The 23,353-nt window shown below is 24.9% G+C and overlaps 2 protein-coding genes across 3 annotated transcripts; one reads left to right on the top strand and one right to left on the bottom strand.

Moving 5' to 3' along the window:
- Window positions 1-229: 229 nt before the first annotated feature.
- Window positions 230-22,533, bottom strand: LOC122718918 (rab3 GTPase-activating protein catalytic subunit). 2 transcript variants are annotated; one of them, XM_043944325.1, is made up of 14 exons: window positions 22,083-22,533; window positions 21,674-21,956; window positions 21,433-21,569; window positions 21,091-21,304; window positions 20,596-21,004; window positions 20,179-20,393; window positions 2,913-2,970; window positions 2,569-2,656; window positions 2,265-2,406; window positions 1,974-2,154; window positions 1,526-1,625; window positions 1,096-1,415; window positions 812-1,015; window positions 230-554 (listed from the first exon to the last, which is right to left on the bottom strand). In XM_043944325.1, exons 1-14 carry the CDS (start codon window positions 22,276-22,278, stop codon window positions 330-332), a joined length of 2,772 nt encoding a protein of 923 aa, XP_043800260.1. In that variant the 5' UTR covers window positions 22,279-22,533; the 3' UTR covers window positions 230-329. The 2 variants fall into 2 exon arrangements, with proteins under 2 accessions (XP_043800260.1, XP_043800261.1); XM_043944326.1 differs by having other exon boundaries at window positions 2,265-2,403.
- LOC122718919 (vasorin) lies at window positions 3,937-19,901 on the top strand. Its single transcript, XM_043944327.1, has 7 exons — window positions 3,937-4,366; window positions 16,022-16,896; window positions 17,054-17,369; window positions 17,515-18,092; window positions 18,170-18,602; window positions 18,720-18,896; window positions 18,986-19,901. Exons 1-7 carry the CDS (start codon window positions 4,363-4,365, stop codon window positions 19,267-19,269), a joined length of 2,667 nt encoding a protein of 888 aa, XP_043800262.1. The 5' UTR covers window positions 3,937-4,362; the 3' UTR covers window positions 19,270-19,901.
- Window positions 22,534-23,353: the final 820 nt, after the last annotated feature.

Genomic DNA, 23,353 nt, shown 5'->3' with positions numbered 1-23,353 from the left:
ATATAAACGAATAAAATCAATTTTTTCTAACATAAGTTTCTTAGAAAGAAAAAAATTTTATATTTATACGTTTAAATTTTATTTATATGTTTCATCATTTTTATTATATATTTTATATCATTTATATTAAAATGATTGCTATTTTTTATGAAAACAATGAAATAATTGTATGTATACACTTAATATGAAAATCAAAAACAAATGAATTAAGCTAATTAGAAAATATATTTTAACAATACATTTTATATAACTGAAAAACATAAAATGATAGAAATAACTGAACTTTTAGTAGTAATTAATTAATTGTTAAAAAAATGTTGAAATATGGACTACAAAAATATTGTATCTTCCGAAAAGAATCCAGCTAAACGAATATCATCTCGTTTGAGACAGACATATAATCTTTGAGGTTGTGCTGTTGATGTTGGTGAAGGCCGTGGTGTTACAATACGTAAAATAAATTCTTTACAGCAAGGTTCTGGAAATGATTTAAATTTACTATCTCCAATAGCATCTATTTCTGGATTGTTAAGGGAAGGCATTACAAGAGCAGCCTAAAACATATAAATTTATCACTTAAAATTTATTTTAAATATATAATTTAAAATTTATCATTGAATAATATTTCTTTTTTTAATAAATAATTAATTAAGAGTTTTATAATTATAATTTCAAAAATTAAAAAATTAATGAAAATATAAAAAAAAAATTAAAGACTCGATTCTTTATATTTTTAATAATTTTTTTATATGCCAAGAATTAAATGATTCAAAAATAGTCATTATCTAAAATGAAATAAAGTATATAATACTTTTTGAGCATCTCTAAACATTGTTGTTATTCGAGAACCGATATTTCCTCTAGATCCATCTGGTACTTCCACTTCCTTTCCACGCATTAATTGGACGAGAAACGAAGTAAATTCTTTAGAATCATTATTTCCACCTAATTTATGTTGTAACGAATTTACTTGAGCAACAAGAGCTTCTATACCTTCTATATCTCGAAAAATTTCCTAAAATTAATTTATTTTTTAATTTTATTATTTTTTTATTGATAAAATATAAAATGAAAAATTATATAATTTAAAGATACCTCATATATATATAATTTTTGATGAATAGGTTTCGTCGCATATTGTAATTTATTAAGTATACTGGATGCCACATCAAGTAGATTTGGTAGAGCATCTTGTTTTTGTTCGCTTAAAGTATGAAGCGCTGCATGAGTTAAAGTTGGTAAAAGAAGTTGAGCAATTTGACCTATGCGTTTTGTACTTAAAAAATGCAAAGCTTTTTCAGCCTCTCTTGTGTCGTCAAATAATCGTTTCTGTCGATGAGCAGGTACAGGTTGAGCTGAATTCCAAGTTGTAGACCATGGATTATTCGGAATTAACATTCTTGCTGATAAATGTCCTATATTAAATGATAAATTATATTATTGATTTTTTTTAAGTTTTTTTTATTTTATATTTTTTTTTATTTTATAATTCTAATTTAAAATATAAGCAAATTAATAAAAAAACCTTTAAGTTGACCCCATTCATCTATTTCATCTTCTTCAATCCAATCTCTTGGAGAATACCAACGAATGAAATCTTCTAAAACTGCTCCAGGATTTGCTGCCTATATTTGTTAAATAATTTTTATTATTTTATAAAAAAATATTCAAAAGATAAATTCTATCTACACATATGAATTAAAGTAATTAATCGATTTTTAAAAAATTAAAAAAAATTTTTTTCATAATTCTTTTAAAATATCAAATTTTATATTAAAATACTTTTTATGGCAAAAAAATTATTTTTATAAAATTTAATTTTTAAAATTTAATTATTTTATAAATTATTTATGATATTATATTCATTTAAATATTTTTTCTTAAGAACTATAAAAAATGTATAAGATGTTTACATTTTTCTTAAGCATAAAAAAATTAATTTTATAGGTCTATATATATCATATTATTATTACTTTAAAAGATTCCATATCAGATAATAATGAAGCACTCATTAATCTAGCTCGCATTTCTGAAGCATGTTTGTCAGTTCCAAGCTGCATCATTACTTGAGCATCTTCTTCGAGTTGATCTTCTGTTTTTGGTACAGGATCTTGCGTTATCGGCAAATAAAGAGGATCTCCACTTTGAATTAATCTAAACATAAATTAATTATTTATAACAATATTTATTTTTTTAAATTATGTAATAATAATAACAACAACAATAATAATATAATAATACTAAAATAAAAATAAATTATATACTTGAGAGAAGGATGTTTGGCTAATCGTCCTGCAGGTTTGTTCCATAATAGATGTTTCGCTTTCAGCTGTGTCCTTGTTGAATCGTCCTCGTTTGCTGGTTCCTCGCTAGTGCATTCGAAAAACTCTTCTTCTTCTGATTCTGCTAAAATCAGAAACGTTATAAATTATATATTTATTGGATTTTTTAAAAAATTAAACAATTAAGTAAAATTTATTTTTTCCCTTTAAAAAGATAAAATTAATATTATTTTAATAATATATAAAATCGGTTAATATATTTTTAATTTTATTATGTTATATATACCTGTTTCAAATTCATCAGTATCTATACTTTGAGATTTATGTGCCATTTCTTCTCTTGCTTTCTTTTTTTCAATACAACAATTCATCATCTAAAAAAATAAAATATAATAAATAAAAAGTTTAATATTGGTATCACCATTATATTATATTAAAAATATATTATATTATTTTGAAATTAAAATTTCAATTAAAAAAATTTATCTAAAATTTTAAAATAATAAATTTAATATACAATTACAATAATAAATTTAATTACAATTATGATCATATCATTAAATTAAAATTAAATTAATTTAGATAAACATATTATTTTTAAACTTTGAAATTAAAAGAAATGAATTTTACCTGAAGTTTTTGATGCAATATACATGTTCTTACTGAATCCGGAAAACCAGGATTGACTCTAAGAAAAAAAACATTTAATTATGGATTTTTTATCATAATTTTAAGAATATTTTTATTTTAAAAATTTAATTTCGTATATTTATTTTTTAATGTAAAATATATTTTGTTTCTATATGGACATTTCAAAACTAATGTAATTTAGAATATTAGTGTAATTATAAGAATAAATAAAAATTTGTTTTTTTTTAATTACTTTAATATATTATTTTGATATATAATATAAAAATTTTAATAAATGTTATTTTAAATATTACTATTTATACCATATATATGTATTATTATATGTATTTATAATTATTATATGTATTTAAAAAGTGCAAATGAAAAAAAATTCATCGAAATAATTTATATATATTTCAAGACTAACTACTGTAAAATAATAATTTTATTATAATTAAATTCAAAAATCAAATTGTGATTTAATGATAGCGAATATATATATTTATATATATATACATTTATATAGATACATTTTAATAAAATCTTTATATTATTCTATTTTTTTAAAATTCTTTTATATTTCAAATATGTTTAAATTGAAAATTTTTAATATTTAAATTTTAATTAAAGATGATTATGTAAACTAAAGAAAAGACCGAATAATTTATATATAATATTAATATATTCGTAAGAGATTTTTCAAAAATCGGTTGTTGAGATTTATTAAAATAACAAAATTTAATATACAAAAGTATCAATTTATTTATTAAGTTATAAATAATTTAAATTTGCCTTATATGAAATAGAAATAGAATGAGACAATTTTTTTTATTGTCATTTTCTACCATAACTGTCGATATGATAATCGCCGAAAATTGGGACAGTGGTTCACGATCGAAAAACCTATTGAAGATTCGTTTTCCAAAGGCTCGTATACTATTCTGCCCTACCTCAGTCTATCGCTTCGAGAGAGAGAGACAAGATTCTTGGGGGGGTCGAACAGCAGCGAATTCTTGCAGTCTAGTCGAGGACCGTGATGCCGATGCTACCGAGACGAACTTAACGGTTCCCAGTATCAAACGTGTCACAGTTCGAGGATTACGCGTGTTCATATCAATTATTTAAAAATTAATTTTAAATTATATTATGATTATTAGATTTATACTACGGATTACATACATGAGATTGAAGATAATTCGAAGTGTATAACTGGGAATATAAGTTCATTTCGAGTGGCAGTAACAACAGGTGGCGTCAACAGAGGCCGTTGTTTTTGACGATATTCTTCATAGTGCGCTCGTTCGCGTATGAAATAGACCGCCTTTCGTTTCTCCGTACGTTTTTTTTTTTTTTTTTTGCATAATTCTTTTAAAACTGAGGTGATAACAAAATTTGGCTTGGCCGGAACACATCATGGATCATAACAGGCTGTAAACTAATAGTAATAAATATGAGTAAGTAGATATATTTTTAAATTAGATTCTATATTTATAGTTATAGTTTTTTAAGGATATAGATATTATAAGTTGATTTGATAATACGAATGTTTACTATTTAATTTTGATTGTTTTTCATATTAAAAAATTTTTAATTAATTTCCAATTTTTTCTGATTTTTAAAAAGTTTTAAGTTTTCTAATTTTAGTTATGATTAATTCTCAACTCTAAATATTTTGGATGTTAAAAAATTTTTATATAATTTTAATCTTTTTTAAAAAAATTTAAATATGAAATTTTTCTATTTTTATATTATTAATTATTTTTTATAATAAAATATCTTATAATAATATATCTTTTGCCGTAATTTTATATTTTAATCTTCTTTATAGAATTTAATTTTCATTTATAATATACAATCTTAAGTGCATATATACATGTATAATAATTTTAAAATACTTAACAATACAATCTTCATTCAGAATTATTTTCATTTTAAATGACTTATAATGTTATTAATTATATTATTTCTTCTTAAATAACAATAATAATACAAACTAGAAAATTTATCTTACAAAATAAATATATAATAATAAATAATTTTAATTATGATTACAATGATAATAAATATATATAAATAAATAAACGAATAAGTAAAATTAATAAACGAAAAAAAAATTTTAATTATTGAATGTAAGAATAAACGCGTTAAATTCGAATTTAAAATTTTTTTAAACGTGAATGAATTTTTATTAAATAAATTATATTTATTTTACGCGTTTATCATCGATCGTGTAAATGATCATTATCAATATCGTTATTGTGCTGGTTGTTTAGAAATGATACAAGAAAAAAAAAAAAAAAGAAAAAAAAAGTGATCGTACACGTGTCTATTAAATAAAAAATTTCTCTACGAATTTCTGTATGATATTGCATAGATAGATTCTTTGCTGTTTTATCCCTTATAGCTTGAACAAGTATAGTTATATTATAGCAGCAAGTTTCAAAGGGTGAATGCACCTACGCATACCTCATGTATCGTCTTCAGCGTGTACTGGCCGACCTTGAACCATGTACTACACGAGGCCAACATATATAGTATGTTTCTCCATGTATTTACTTACATGGGAGGATATAACATTGCTAGGATAAATTTGATAGACATCTTTTATCTTTATCGACTTTAGGAGAATTGTTTTGCTTGAAAACTTTGACATTCAACTTTTTTAACACAATGTAAAATTGAAATTAAATTATACTTGTATTGTTATTTTTTTATATATATATATTTTATATATATATATATATATATATTTAAAATTGCAACAGATTCATTTTTAATAAATGTATTAAAAATTTAGGAAAGATATTTTTAAAAGATTAAGCACAAATTTTGATATATTATTTTTATTATAGAAAATTATAATATTCGTTCATGCATTTGAATAAAAAAAATATTGAATTTATTATTGTAACGGTAAAATAGATTTTAAATGCAAATTTTATAGAATTTTATAATTTATAGAATTTTCCAATTGAGTTATTGATATTTTAAATTTCAGAGAAAATAAATTCGATCGAAAATATAAGTGTATCTTAAGTTTTAATTTCGTCTGAATGAAATTTAAAATATAATTATCTTTTAGATATAGAAAAGAAAGAGATTAATATGAAGAGATTATTTCATCAATGCTCGAATAATAATTAGCTTACAAAAGAAAAAAACCTTGAAAAATGTTACGTCCTGTTCCACATAGTTTTATGCTAAAAATTGAAGATTATGATAATTCCGTCCTATCTGGCAACTATTACGAAGAAATTTCTACAATTTCCTTGTGTAAAGTCCAACAAGCGTGGCGATACTAGCTTGCCCAGTTGCTTGCTCGCCATGACCATCGAACCATACTGTTCTCCTACCTCGATTCTTTTATTTCATTACTTGCACTTCTACAGGTTACAGATCTACAATATCCTATAGATTAGAAAAAGATATATAATATTTACAATTGTGTTTACAAAAAGTAAATGAAAAGCGCTTTTATTTTGTTTCGTTTTTGAAATAATAAGTTAAATTTTTAATTCGAATTGAATTTAATAATTTATTTCATTTAGAAATAATGAATGATTGTTTTAAATATATTGATCGAAGTATTTTAGAATATTCTATTTTTTATGATTATTTCTATTTTCTTTTTTTTTTGATTTCTTTTATTTTGATTAATTTTATTTTGTAATTATGAAATTTTAATCTTGAAACGTGCTCAAATAAAAATATACATATAAGATATTTATGAGAATATTTAATATTGAGAATTAAGTTAATGAACTCACAATGTGGCATGATTACCATAAATTATATTTACAACAAGTTTCCAGTTAACATAATAGTTTTCTATTCCGGGAGTGATGCGTTGAAATCTCCAATTGAATATCTATTCTCTACAAAATATGTTATATTTTAAATATTATAATATGAATTAGAAAGCTTTTATCATTATTAAAAATAATTTCTTAAGAATAAATACCTAGTAGATTTTTTTTTTTTAGCTATTATGTCAATTATGTAATTTACTTTGGTATATAAAATTTTTGAAATGATAATTAAAATGAAATTATCTGCATATCAATGATATTGATTTGATTCTTAAAATAAAATAAGAAATTTTCTTCTTCTTCTCTTCTTCTGTTCATTGAATGTAATATCAATATCATATTCTCTGTCCTTTTAACAAAGAACAGAATGCTATGTTTTTCTTTAGCTACAGTTCAACTTTCTTTCAGTGTTGTTTAATTAAGCGTAACATTTTTTTATAATACATAAATTAATCCATTTCTGTTCGAGATTTCTACAGAAACGATTTTAATGTGGAAAAAAAATATTATAATAATAATATATATAAACAAATACTGTATATTTTACGCATATATATTAATCCATATAATACTCTGCTTTTTTTTGTTTCTATTGCAAGAATTAAACAATCAAAAAAAAGATTATTAAACGTTTAATTACGATTTGAATGATTTAGAATGTGTAAAATATATATTTAATATTAAATATAAATGTATATTTATATATCTTACACCTATTATATATATATATTACTTCGATTATCGATCGACTTCGAGTTCGTCTTTATTCTTTCTTTATTTCTCTCTTTCTTATCGGTTCGGAAGGAAATGATCGGTAAGCCTAGTGCACGCAGATTGTAGTTGAAAGCAATTCCATCCGCGGTGGAGAGGCTTGAAATTGCATCGTATTGCGTTCAGAGAAAGGTATACGGTGTACTTACACGATCGTTCGAGTTTTTTGCATACTTGGGAAAATAAACTGCAGAAGTGAATGTTAATAAATGAAGGATTTCTCTTTTACGCTATGAGACGAATGAATAAATAGAATAGCTGACTGTTTAAGGAATAATAGAATTGATCATAATATATAATATATAATACATAATAATGATGATCGTTCGTGAAAATATTTTGATGTTTAACAATGATACTTTTTGTTGAAATATTACTACTATTAATTAACAATTTGAATTCACTTGTTTATTGATATTAATATTTTATGCATAATTATATTTCTAAAAAAAAAGTTATTAGAAATCGTAAAAGTTATCATAGAATTCAGACTAAGTCAGTACATGCTAACCCACATTCTGGGAAGGTCGAGGGAAACTGAGTTTAGCACGGCCGACGGAGCTCTCATTTCCGGAACCGCTTCTTAACTTCCGTCATAGAACTGATGGCGTAATTGCGGATGGATTTGGCGCTCACCGATTATCAACGAGTAACATCGATCGATAAAAATGCGACATTTATTGCCGTATGAAATTCAAGAAAATAAAATATTAGGGAATGAAAAAAATATTAAGAAAAAAAATTAGAGAAATTTTTGAAAATATCAAAATTATGTAATTTGGCTGAAAAATAATTATTAATGAAATTTCAGTTTGTGTAATATTGATAAATGAACGACTCGAATGCGAATCAGGGTGCTGAGAAAAAGATTCACAATTATCAAAAGCGATTGCTCTAACGATTGCGACGGTTTTTTTGAATCCGGTAATTAACGCAATGATGATCCTACATTTCCTAGTTATTGTGCCTTCGTTTTTCCCTTTGTGCGTTTCACGTTTGGTTGTTCATTGTATCACGTTCTCACGCCATGCAATGAAACAAACAGGCGCACGGCGTTACGTTCTTCCAACGTAACTTACAATAAGATTTGTTCTCCCATCTTTTTCAAAGGAAGAGAATTTTGCAATTTATCCGATGCCCAATCCTTGATAATCTTTTTTATGTTTATTATATTATTAATAATTACTGGTCTTCTAACTATTTCTTAATGAGATATAATAATATGGCTTCTACTCAGAATTAAATGTATAATGTGTATATATAATAAAGGTGAATATATAATTAATATCCTTTTCAATCCATCGCGCATGTGTCAATGAAAAAAAAAGTAAGGAGTGAAAAATTCGAAAGATATAGAAAAATAAAATAAGATAGATAATAATGTTAAACGTTTAATTTAAAATTGATTAAAATATGAATTTACTTAATAAGAAACGATAATTCATTTCTAAAATTATTTTAAAACAAATACATATTTCGTACTGATTGTAAAAATATAAAAATGTAATAATATTGATTAAAATCACATAATATTACGAATTACGTAATAATCATAGATTAACTTATCAAATACTATAAAATTAGTAAAGCAATATTGACTAGTAAAACAATATTGACTAGTAAAGCAATTTATGATAAATATAGTGTATGTGTCAAACAAATACAGCATGAAACGCTATTCGTGGAAGATCATTAACACCTAAAAAGTCTATTGCTTTCTAATAGAAGAAAATAGTGAAATTGCTGTAAGATTTGTTTAGCTCGTGTGAACTTCGACTTATTCTCTATCTCAGTTTCCATAATCTGATTTTCAATCATTTACATCTAATTATTTTTTATTTATCTTTATTATCTAATATATTAAAAATTAAAGATATTACATTACATTAAAAAAGTGATCATGCCATATAAACTTCATCAATTCTGTTTATTTCAAATATCTACCCTAAAAAGAAGTAATATACAATTTTCAATTTGACTAATTAAAAAATTCCTAAATAAAACAAAAAAAAAGCTTTAATCTTTTTGATCTTGTCACATCATATTGTAATAATGTAATCAATATCTATCAAGTAATACTAGTTAACCGCTTTCGACTACGATATTACATTACGCCATTCGCACTCGTTAGAAACTTAACACATGTCTCGCGTTTGATTTCTTGAATGAATGATTGCCCATCGGATATAAACGGAACCAATCATAGAAATGGTATGCTGCATTATTAGCAATATCCTATCTTATGAATGCATCCGCGATGTCCAAGAGAAATATCTTTTCTTTTTCTTTTGCCAGATAGTTTCAGCAATGTAATTACCAGTTACGAAATAAACCTGATATTGCGCGACACTAATTCCACCTGTGTGTCTTTCTGCGGACTTTTAGGGGCATACGAGTAGAAAAGCTGATCAAACGAAGAAATCGAAGATATTTAGGTTTTTCACTTTTTTTTATTTTTTAATATAGCAAAAAAAATATTGAGTAAAAATACTAAATAAATAATACTAACAGAAATATTCATCTCCATTATAAAAATATTTTTTATATAAGATTATTAATCATAAAATTTTTAGGTTAAGTTTTACATTAGATACAAGATGACTTTTGATCTTTTTTTTAATTATATCTATTTATTTTTTTATATTTATGAAAAACCTTTATCTATTTTCATTCTATTTTCTATAGTATTAATAAATATGTAATTTTTAAAGTGTAGAGTAATAGGAGATTGATATAGAAAAACAGAATTAAAGATTGAATTAACATTGATATTGAACAATGCAGAGATCTTTGTCACAAGAAAATTCTTTATTCATTGTGGAGAGTGCTAGGTTGTGAGATGGAGTGGATAACAGTACTTCGACGGTTCGTTTCGCATACTGTTCCAACTGGTAGCACAAACCGTTACAAGAATATAGAAAGTCTGACGGATCATGAAGATTCGTATAAATTTTCGTAAAATAATCGAAAAATATAAACAATTTACTCGAAAAAAATATAATAAAAAATTTTATAACATGCTTCGTAAAATTATGCTTTTTTGCAAATAAGAACAGCGATGATTCTTCTTTTTCAATTGTATCTATTCATGTTTTTACATTGTTTATTTCAATATTATCTATTAGTTATATATTTAAATAATATCATTAAATATTATTATTACAGATATTACAATAGAATTCTTTAATAATAATATAATTTTTTTTGTTTTTTACTATAATTGGTTTATTTTAAAGTTTGGAAAGTTTAGTAATAGAATTTTAAACTGGTGAAAAGAGTGAAAATTTGGCATTCTATCAAATTTCTTCTAATTAATTTCTTTTCTTATTTGTTTATTTAAGCAGTAATCATATTCTAGTGTTCTAATACCATTAAAAAAATATGAAACTATTTCGAAATGAATTAATTACTATGATTTGAATACTATGAAATTGAATACTGTTTTTAATTTTATAGGCACTAAAAATTTAATAAGTTAAAAAATTTAATGAGTTTATACAAAGAATTCTCCTAAATATAAATTTTTATAAACAGTTCTTTTTTGGAGTTTAAAAGTAAGTAAAAAAGTAATATAAAAAATATATTTTGATTTTATTTAATTTCTATTTTTGTATTAGAATTTGATATTTTTTCTTCTTATAGAAGAAGATATTTTGTTTTTCTTCTTAAATATTTTTAAAATATAATTCTTTTTTCTTAATTTATTTATTTTTAATTTTTTTCTATGCAGAGAAAATTATAATTCTACAATTATAATTCTAATTCTAACAAAAAAGATATTAGTATTCTTAACGTACAATTTTATTTTCTACATTCATAATTGGGAAAAATGTATGACACGTGAGAATATTATACGTAATAAAGATTTATCATCTTTGTATTTGCACAGGAGTATTTATGTTTAAATTTTCACTTGCATTGCTTCATAACTTTTAATTATACTGTTTTCTATTTTTATTACTTTCGAAATTCCATCCATAGATTTTTAGCAATTTACATTGATATAATAATAATAATAATAAGTTAAATTTATTTTGGTAGATATTTTAATAAAATATAAAAAAATATAAAAAACATAAAAAATAAAAAATAAAAAATTAAAAACTGTTGATGTAAAAAGAAATTCATAATATTGTTTGATTCATATAATAGATATTCGATATTCATATAACTTAACCTAACTTAACTGAAAATAAAACAAGTCTTAATCAACATATTTAACAAGATTAAATCAAGAAATAAAATCACGGAAAAATAATAGAAATATGTTTGTATTCGTATTATATTGTATACACATGTAAAAGTTTTCAAAAAAATATAGAACAGTACCGTGAGAATTGACTATCTATCCGTGATAAACATTGACACTGGCTGACCTATGGTTAATAGTAATGTCGTATCGACATTCTAAACCTCTGTTTTATCTTGCATAAATCTACCTTAATAACATGGCCCGCGATATTTCGTGCATAGGAGTAGGACAGAAAATTGAAAGAGAACGAAAGTGAAAGGCGCGAATTCCATAGTCAACTACATATGAACTGGCCACGTGCCTTTTATATTTCTCCATTACCGGATGAATGAAATAATAAAAAATTTTACATAATGAGCATAAGTATCATATCGCAAATCATGCGAAATATATAAAAATATTTAAAGAGAAAAATTTTCAAATTTTGCCAAGTTTAAAAAATATTGAGAATGTTTTCAAATTTTTCCAAGATTAGATTAAATTAGTTTGAAAAACATTGAGATGCACATTCTCAAATCCTATAAAGATTAAAAAAATACAAATTTTCGTATATAGATTTTCGTATATATATTTTTTTAATTTTAAAGTTGGATATTTTATTATTCTTTAAACTATTATAAAAAATAATATAAATTTTTATAAATATTAAAAATTTTTAATAAATAACTTTTTAAGCAATTTATTTAATAGAATATATTCAATTCTTGAAATATCAATTCTCAAATTCTTTGCTCGATAAAACAGATACAATTTTACTAATATATAACACGTTTATCAATTAAAATTAGATATAAAACAATTATAATTATGTATGTATGATTATATGAAGCAATATTAAAAATATCGCTATAAGTAATTTCTCTATTCTTCAATGAAAGGTCAAACCAGTCAAGTACATCAATGGAATGTTGCTATACCAAATGATGTCAGATATATTTGCAAATACCACGTAATAATGAATAACTTTCACTTGACTATTTTCATTTTTTAGAAAGAATGAAGTCATGTAACTATCTGAATTTTTATAACATTATATATATCCTATTGTATATAGCTATATTAACAAATAGTTTAAGTATTTCTCAAATTTTTTAAACAATTACAATCATTTAATTATATTTTATTTTTTTAAGAATATAATTATGTAATTATTTTCTATACCAGATTTTGATTTTCTTTTATAGTAGCAAGATCTTTTATCAAGGCAAGGAATTATCATTTGTCATAGTCTGATAATCATACATGCTATGTATGTTAATCAATAATAGTAGAGTTGATGATTGAGATGTTAAGTATTTTCCATTCAATTACTTTATATATTAAATTTTATAATTCATTGAATAAATTTTTGAATTTTAAAATAGATCTGATAGATGTATAAGTAAAATTTATAAATTCAAATATTTTTTCTATATTATTTACTATATTCATTCTATATTATTTACTTTTTCAAGAATTTACATTTTTATAAATTTTCATAAGATTTTTTTCGATATAAATCATCAATTTCATGAACAGAATTTATTTAAATATCATATATCACATCTTTCCATAAAAAAAAAAAACTGTAAAAAAAAACTTTCATTCGATTTCTTTTCCAAAAAGTATGTTAAGAATATCTTTCTCTAATTATATTAATTTTATATATTTATTTAAAGTAATTAATATTGCAGATATGTTAAAGTTTAATTATGAGTACATATCACCAATATAAATATTTTATAAACTATTTTAACGAATCGTTTATAACAATTGCTATTAATTATCAAAGAAATTGGCCAAGCAATAGATGGCAGTAATGGTAAAATAAAATGTACGGTGAGCGCTCCTGTGCTCCCATTAACAAGTATTCCAAGATCTATTCATCTGGCGTGACGAACATATTAATTAATTAAGTATTCTGATCTGTTCATTCTTTTCTTTCAACCCATAATGAGACTCAAATCGTTGACTTTGCTCTAGAAATTCGACGATCCTGCCAACCGAACAAGTTCCGGAATCTTTGCTTCTATAATAATATTGCCGGTTATTAATCTTATTAATTTACGTTGTTAGGTTATTTGAATCAAGATGATGCTACTATATATAAAACATTGATCTTTTTTAAGGTATTGTAAATTATTATAACGGATACAAAAAATATTATCTTATTTTTTAATAAAGTATTTTTTATTAGATTTTACGTTTCATTTTTATAAAATTACGTTTCTGTAATCATATAAAATAACTAATATCATAGATAGAGAGAAATAATTATATATGAAATATATTCTATTTTTTTATAATATTTATATATAATCGAATTAATCGAAATAATAAAAAATTTAAAAATTATCGTTAGTTTTGAAAATTAATTAATTTTTTATTACATTATTAACATAATACAATTACAATTATGTGCACTCATGAAAATATTTTTAATTTCTTGTGCGATTTTATATATCTTTATAGTATCTTTCTTGATTAAAACATTGCGTGATTTATAATTACTTATCAAATATAATTTGAATTGCATTGCTTTTGATTTTCTCTTTAAATTATTAAATAGAATTACAATACGAATATCACAAGTATAAATTTTTCTCTTCGCATAAAATTTAGGACGTTTACTTTGAGTTTCATTTATTTTTGTTGCAAACTATAGATTTATTAAGTTAGGAAAATATAAAATGTTTAAAAAGTATGTTAATCTTACTTAAAAATTTTTAAACTTTTATATATATACATTTATAAATAATGTGAAAAATACCAAATGAAATGATATCTTCATAAAAATGTCAAAAAAAAAAAAAAAAAAATTAAATTAGACAATTTTGTAAATAATTATTCACAAAGAGTTAATAATCAATTTGTGAAAAGTTTTATAACATAATTAAAGAAATAATATAGTTACCTAGTATTTTTTTTATAACGATCAAGGTTGTGATTAATAGAATTATTCAGACATTTTTTCTAGAAATATTGGAAAGTGTAGAACGGATAATAGAAAGGGAATTATTACACAAGGGAAATCTCAATTTTACCTGAACTTTATTTTCCTTTCAATCTATAATTGACTTACTTTTTAAATTGTAGTAGATACTAATAAAACTGGTATAATAATTATAAAATAATTTCATATAAAATTATATGATATAAAATTATAGTAATAAAAATAATAACTCGTCAAAAAAAAAATATTCACAATTTTCAAAATAAATAAAAATTATATATATAATCTTAGAAGCAATTCAAAAGATTAAATATAATTCTAGAAGATATATTTTTAAATAATATAAAATGATTAATGTGTGTGTTAAACACAATAGATTAGAAAGAGAAATATAAAAAAACAACGATTGATATTGTGTTGATAATTCGTACACCGTTGATCGAGTGCCATCGATAGAGTTTGATGGCAAGGACATGCGTTTACTGCGGCCATTGACTCGTAACGGGTTCAGTCTATAGACCTTTGCTTGCGCGGTTCGTTTAGGCTGCACAACTTTGGTTTGTTCATACGTCACGGTTCTCGATGACCGTTGTATCCCAGTCCTACATTCGACATATAATACATTTTTCCTTTTCACGTCCACACGAGAAATCGTTTACAAGTTCATAATAACCATAACCGCAAATATTTAGAAATATTTAGCAATAAGCAAAGATTTATAAACAAATTCTAATCTAACCTAACCTAATTTTCTTTTTTGCAAGAAAATCATTCATAAACAAAATATTCTCAAAAATTGGTTGGTATAAAATATTCTCATAAAGTTAGCGAATATTTGTATAGAAATAATTAGCCACGAATTACAAACATCATCTTCATAGTAAATATCGAAAATATGTCGATTGAAAAATGGTATTTCGAATTGATGTAATAATCCATTCCAAGGTTGCCCAGTGAATAATAAGTGGCGATGTAATTGTAGAATACATTATATGCGTAATTGCACGGTATTTCGAAAGCATTCATGTTCCGTGCATGTATTCGTTTATAAGAAACAGGTTGACTTTCTCTAACGAATTCAACCCTCTCAAGAAGAGAAATGAACAATAGAATTTTTAAAAACAATTTCTAGAAATTATAGAAATTATAACATTTGGAAAATATGCATTTCATTGATTGATACGTTGAATTGTAGGTCGGTTTTCTAAATGTGCTACTTTTACAATAAATTATTTAATTTAGATACAAACGATAAAAAATATATATATTTCTTTAAAAAGAAATCTATTTATATTTTTTTGAAAGGTCTTTTTTTAAAAGAGATAAATAATTCAAACATTTTCAGATATACATCCAACGGTGCTGTTGCTGCTATTTGCAAGCATAATTATTACTGTGGCAGCAACCTCCAGTTGTCCATGGGCGCAACACATAGCTGATCTCGAAAGCTCCTGCATCTGTGATTACAATCTGGCCAGAGAATTATCTGTACAATGTGACATCGTCAACTACGAACAACTACTGTCTGCTATACGGCGTTACGTTTCGAAAACTACCATAGATTTGTTTTACATAAACAACAGCACCATAGGGGTATTAAAGAACGATTCATTTGGATTTGTAAAAATCAACAACATGCAATTGTCCGGTTGTCAAATTAAAACGATCGAGCCAGAAGCTTTCAAGGGACAAGAAAATTCCTTGAAGAGTCTCAATTTAAAGGATAACGAATTGACGGAGATTCCTAGTGCCACTTTGAAAACTTTGAGGAATCTTACTATATTGGATCTCTCGATGAATAAAATCACAAAGGTGAATGATAACACTTTCACAGGATTGAAATTAATTACGCTGAAACTTTCCGATAACGAAGTAACTTTATCACCTGGAGCATTTCGAGGATTAGAGAGAACGTTGAAGAACTTGAACTTGAAAGGTACTAGACAAAAAAAAGTTCCTGAAGCGCTAAAAGGCCTGAAGACATTGGCTTTTCTCGATTTATCGCAGAACAGTATCAGAGAATTGCCTGGATCTGCGGGCATGAAAGCTTTCGAAGGACTCGACTCGTTGACTGGATTAAATCTTGAAAGGAACTTGATTCAGAATATCGGGCCGGATGCCTTTTATGGAATTAAGAATACATTGAGTTCGTTGAGTTTGTTGAACAATCTCGTTCCAGACTTTCCTATGGTTGCTATTAACAGTGTTCAAGATCTTAGGGTGAGCTTCAAAAAAAGAAGTTTGCGCAATAAAAATTTACAATTTACAATTAATTAATTTCAATTATATTTATTGTTATTTAATAATTCTATTTACTTTACTACATTATTTATATGATAATTATAATGTATTAATTTTAATTTTTATTTTAATTTAGGTGCTCGATATTGGATTCAATTTAATAACTGAACTGCCAGTAAATGCTTTTCAAAAAAATCCATCCATAACTCTATTGGCAATCGATGGAAATCCTTTGTCAACTGTTCCGGAAGAGGCTCTAGCTCGATTGAATGGAACACTTCGAGGTTTGAGTTTGGGAGGTCGATTCCTTATTTGTGATTGCAAATTACGATGGATCGTCGAATGGATAGAAACGAGAGATTTGCAAGTTACTAGTCGGGAACGTAAACCGCAATTCTGTGGAAGTCCGCAAAAATTGCAGGATAAAAGTTTTTATAACATCAGTCCAGGAGGTAATATTTATAATTATTAATAATAAAATATTTAGAATTTTTTATTTTTTTCGAAATTAATTTTTCTATTTCTTTTTTAATTATGTTTTATCTAAATCAGAATTATTAGAAATTTTTTATATATATTACAAAAAAATTTTTTTAGAAATGATCTGCGAAAATGCGCCAGAAATTGTAGGAATTGGCACAGTAGAAAGTGTGGACACAAAAGAACCTACTGGATCCGCTGGAATAGCTAGTAGTTATAATCCAATTACTCGACCCTCGATCAATGTATTTTATAATGTAACAACAACAACCACATCAACCACGACACTTCTATCTTCCACAACAGAATCTCAAAAAATCGAAACAACACCATCTTCAACTACTCCGAAAACGATCACTAACAGACCAACTGTTGCACGAACAGGAAATGTAGTGATAATGAGAACCACATTATCTCCACCAAAACAAGTCCAAGATCAGTTACAGCAACATCAACCAAGGCCACCATTGGTACTTGGTTCACCACTTTACAAATCTAAGTTAAACGACAAAGATATTATAGTTAAAGACGTGCTCAGACAAGATAATGCGGTGATTATATATTGGGATACAGAAGCAACTAATATTTTAGGTTTTAAAGTAATTTACAGATTGTTTGGGGACAACAGTTTTAAACAAGCACCTCCTTTAGAGGCTAGTGAACGAGAATTCAAAATTAAGAACGTTCCTTCACAAGTAAAATATTTTATTTATAATTTTAATTAAACATATGTTAAAATATAGATTTAAATATTTAAATTTTATTTTTTTAGGAATGTATTGTAGTTTGCGTAATATCGTTAGAAGAAACAAACATCACTCCTGCAAATGTACCTTACAATCAATGTAAAGAAGTAAGAACAGAAAATTCGCCTACATCTAATATGGATAAAATTACCATTGCTGCAAGTGCAGCTATATGTGCCACTATAGTGGTTGCCGTGATAATATTTATTGTTGCGAATCGACGAAGAGCCAGAAAACTTCACACCCTTCATAGTATTGATCAGACAAAAATGGGTGGACCTATTGCTGGATTACCAGTAAATTGTTGTTCTAATGTTGGTCCGACTCCAAGCCCTGGTGGGCCGTTATCATCAATGGCAACTCTCAGTGCTTATAATGCTCAGAAAGAATGGGATCAAGTATCTGCGTATAGTAATAGAAGTATACCAAGACCAAGAATATTTCCTATAGACCGACAAGGTATCGACGAAGAATATGAATAATATGAAAAATTTGTTTAAGGAATGCAAAAAGAAGAAAAATATTATTTAAATTATTGCAACAATTTATATATATTTTAAAAATTTCTATTTTTAGGTTCGATAACTAGAGCTTCCTGTATCGATGATGTTAGATCTCAAACAGGACATTATAGTGGAAAAGTATCGACTCGTTCCATAGTTGACGGTCAATCTCAGCACAGTTTTTCCAATACATCAACAAGATATTTCGGAAATAACACTCTATCTTCCAATCTTGCTAATACAAGATCAGGTAAGATTTCTTGTTCAAGTTATCTGATAAATGAAAAAAGATCTTTTTATCATTGTTTCATCTTATTTGTCACATCTTATTTTTTGCAGAATTGAGACAATCTCGACAATCTTTAGCAGCAGCTTCTGATAGAATGTCACGAACAAATTTCTCACCCAATCATATGCCACCACATTCTTCATCCAGAAGACAAAGACCAAGATCGTGTAATCGTACTTTAGAGCAAAATCCACCAAGACCGGGTAGCAGATATAGCATAGCCGATTCGACACATACTCTTAATAATTACGAAGAGAATAATTGGACTGATCATGATATGGATATATATATGGCACGCAATCCAACCACAAGGACTGGTCTCATGCCTCTTTGATTCAATACTCTGTGTGTGTATGATTTTGCTCAAACGTGTTCAGTGAACGTGTTCAATTTTTTTTCAGAACATCTGAACTGCTCGTATTCATATAATTGTATTATATAACGTAACATTTTAAAAGATTCGGAGAACGGAATAACGGAATAGAGTTCAACCGTTAACCAAAAGTATTTGTTAAAATAAAAATCTAAGATTTACGTCGTTACAAGTATTACTGTGTAATACATGTATTGACATAGTATGAAGAAGAACATTAAAATATAGCTTTAAGATAATCGATATTAAAAAAGTGTTTAAAGATACACATTTAGAAATATACTATGTGTGCTTGAACAAAAAAACTCGAATAGTTTCAGCACACGATCTCTCAAAAAAATAATAGGAATAAATAAATCAAATTTAATATGTATGAATGATGGATGACTTTTTATCCAAAGACTGTATCATGAAACAGTATCTATCAAGATCTGTATTGTGTTTAATATTTTATGTTTGGTTGATGCATGTTTACAAGAAACTGTACTGATCTTAAAATATTTTATGACATGTGATATGTTCTAGCAATGAGAGATTTTTTCATTAAAAATATAACACTATTTTATATATATTTCTAAATAACGATAATTTTATATATTAAAAATATATTTTATATATTTTCAACATTAAAAAAAATAAATATACATACAAAAATATGTACTCCTTTAGTATTAATAAATTAGAATTAGTAAATTTTAATTATTAATAAATTAAGAAAAAATTAATAATAAAAAAATGATTAATAATTTCTCATTTCTTGATTATATCACATCTTTTAAAATTAATAATAGATAATAATATTTTAAAATAAGGATTCACATATTTTATTTTCTACCATGCAATTAATTAATAAAACGTGCAAATACTTACCCAGATATAAGAATATTCCTTTCCCATCGAAATCTAATTTCTTGGACGAATTCATACCATAATTGTGCTAATGCTGCTGCTCCTCCAAGATTATGCGTACAATGTGCTGCAACAACTGCAAGACGCCATACTAAACTGTCCATTGCACACGTTTTTACACCTTTCCCTTGGTCTTCATCCACATTAAATATAGTCAAGTCACCATAGGGAGTTTTCTATAACATTAATGAATTTAATTATCTCTGCAATTATATTTATTTTTCAATCAAAATATAATAGTTTTTAGAAAATGATAAAAGTAAAATATCGTATTTTGTTTATGTCTCTTAATAAATTGACAGAAAATTCTATAAAAATTTAATTGAAAAATATGATTATTTGTCCTGAAACTATGACATCAAAAAAATTATTACTTACAGAATTTTCTTCTGCATCTGGAAAGAGAAAATAAAGTATTGACAATAATATTTCTTCTGGTATTGGTCCTTCTATATCTTTATTCTTCTTTGTAGTTGCTTTACTAACAACTGTTGAAATTGTTGGTATTCTAGATTCTGTTAATATGTTAAAAACTGAACTGAATGCTTGATCTTCTTGTTGAGCATAAATAACAGCATCACCCAATAAATCTACTATAGTTTTTTGATTATTACAAAGATGTAAAAAATCCGTTAAATATTCTCCAAGTAAACAGACTGGCGAAGAAACCATTTTTACTTGCACAGACCATTCAAGGGCAAACTGTGGTTCTAAATCTGTAAAACCTTCACTATCGACAACTACATTTTCTGACATTTCAGGCCATGTGGCAAATAAGTGAAGCTCCCTATAATAATTTAATTAAATCAATTCTTCAAAAATTTATGTATTTTAATTACTTTGCTTTATATAAAAATAATATAAAAATCTTACGCAATTGGATCATATGTTGCTCCAAATGGAAGTTTTCCAAGTTCAGCTACACCTAATGTTTCTCCTTGCATGAAATCAAAATCTGGAGGTTCTTGAGTCCATGTGCTATTAGTCCAATCTTTCAACAAATATGAAAACCTTACAGATATCATTACAGGATCAAGTCTTGCTCCACAACCTTCTCCAACTTTCTGTTTGAATAAAGCAAGTAAACCTAAAAATAATATTTATTAAGAAATTATCATACTACTGAAAAAATAATATGATTCAAATTACAAAATACAAATTGCATAAACTAATATAATTACTTCTATACTTTTGTGTTAAAAACTGTATTCGTACCAGTTAGGTACTTGCAGTGCAAAGGTACTTTTTTTAAATGTACCATATCAAAGTGAGTACAAATTCCTTTTCCAATACTTGTTCCAAGATACATTTTTTGCCATGGTTCTTGTACTTGTACTAATGCAGGTATATCACTAAAATAATAAATATTATATTATTATTACAATAATTAATCTATTTATAATTCTTATTATCATATGATAATATATAATTTCAAACAAATAATTTTTTTAATTACCAATTGGCATTAGTTGCTGCAATTGCAAGAGAACTAAGTAAAATTCTAATTTTAGTTTCATCCATCACAGAATCTTTTTTAGAGGATTGTAAAACAAGAAATTCTCTAATGCCATAATAGCGAGCTATTTCTAAATGATTTCCATCAATTCTAGTAAAATCATTTGATGCATTTAATGCATCCTTGTGACACTGTATTTTTTCTTCATCACTTTCTTCTAAAGGATTATCTGTATTTTTATCTTCTAATTTTAATTTGAAATGTTTCAATGTAAATTCTGCATCTGTAATAAAAATAAAATCTGTTTTCATTATATGTCACCATTTAAATAAAAAGAAAAAATCTATATGAAATACATTTTATTTGAATTCTAATCAAAATAAAATATTAATATTTTATATTAACAAACCAGCAAAATGAAGTTTTTCCGAATTTTCGTTCCATTGGTAGTTAATAAAATCTCCAGATTTTAAACATGGACCGATTTTTGTATTTGGTAATTTCCATTCGTGCATAATTTCTTCCAATCTTGCAATAAACACTTCCCATTCTGAAGCCGTTGTAAAATCATGATGATAAAAGTCTTCAATTTCAATGTTATTCATTTTTTAAAATATCAAATATATAATAATTTAGAAAATATTATTTATACGAATTGATAGATTCGTTTAAATGTTGTTTGTTTCGTTTAAATGTTGATATTTATTCGTTATCAATTGAGTAGTTGTTCATAAGTATATAGACTGCACAATTTTCCAAATAAGAATTATTATTCAAAACAATTATTATAATACAATGAAAATAATATCAACTTGAAATTGTTTTAATAAACAGAAATTTAAATATGATGTTATTGAGTTAAATTTATTTGGACATCTTGTTAATATGCAAATATGTTACTATTCATATAAAACAAACAATCAAATATTGAATTTCATAAAAATTAAAAAAAAATTAAAACATTTTATTATCAAAATCATAGAGTTTTAAAGCGTTTCTTATTTTTATTTCTCTTTCACTGGTTTTCAATTGTTAATTAAATATTAAAATTGTCTCTTAAATTATCTCAAAATATTTTATAGAAGCATAGACAAGAAAAACAAATATGAACAGAAAGACAGAGATAGATTAAAAATTGTGAAATCAGCGTCATCTAGAATGCTACAGATGAAATACATATACAAAGAGATTAAATAAAAGAAAAAGTTAATAAGCAGTTGACGACTGTCAGTACTATCTCTTGGATTTCAAAGATATCTTTTTAAAGGCAGGATAAAATAGAGCAAGAATTAAAAGCACTATCTTCCAAAAAAAAATAATTCATTTCCAAAAAAATAATTCTTTGAAGAATTGTTTTCGACATTTGAGAAATGACATTAACGTCATCTTATTTCTTATTTTATTTCTATTCTTTTTCTAATATTTGTTCTTGTTTATATTAGTTTCACTCACGGTAAAGAGATGGCGCTGATTCTTTAATTTTTATCTTATTTCTGTTTTCTTATTAATCATTTTCCTTATTAATACTTTTGGCGCGTGATTACAAACAGAATATCAATTGATCATTATTTTCATTATTTTTCTTTCAAAACATGTCTTAATTTTTAATTCAAAAAAAAAACAATATTATATTCTAAGTTAAATTAATAATGTTGAAAAATAGTAAAAAGATTCTATTGT

The sequence above is a fragment of the Apis laboriosa genome, unplaced genomic scaffold (genome assembly GCF_014066325.1).
Source record: "Apis laboriosa isolate Shangri-la unplaced genomic scaffold, ASM1406632v1 scaffold68_cov148, whole genome shotgun sequence".
Lineage (NCBI taxonomy): Eukaryota > Metazoa > Arthropoda > Insecta > Hymenoptera > Apidae > Apis > Apis laboriosa.
Note: the sequence above shows the minus strand (reverse complement) of the source record. Positions and strands in the feature narration are given on the sequence as shown.

Excerpts from the sequence above, each read along its gene's own strand:
- LOC122718919 (XM_043944327.1), top strand. Across the intron at positions 16,897-17,053 it reads ACAGTGTTCAAGATCTTAGG|GTGCTCGATATTGGATTCAA; the intron begins GTGAGCTTCAAA and ends ATTTTAATTTAG. Across the intron at positions 18,603-18,719 it reads ATTTCCTATAGACCGACAAG|GTTCGATAACTAGAGCTTCC; the intron begins GTATCGACGAAG and ends TTCTATTTTTAG.
- LOC122718918 (XM_043944325.1), bottom strand. The coding sequence starts at position 22,278 with ATGAATAACATTGAAATTGAAGACTTTTATCATCATGATTTTACAACG. Across the intron at positions 21,957-22,082 it reads GGAAAAACTTCATTTTGCTG|ATGCAGAATTTACATTGAAA; the intron begins GTTTGTTAATAT and ends TTTTTATTACAG. Across the intron at positions 555-811 it reads TGTTTAGAGATGCTCAAAAA|GCTGCTCTTGTAATGCCTTC; the intron begins GTATTATATACT and ends TATATGTTTTAG.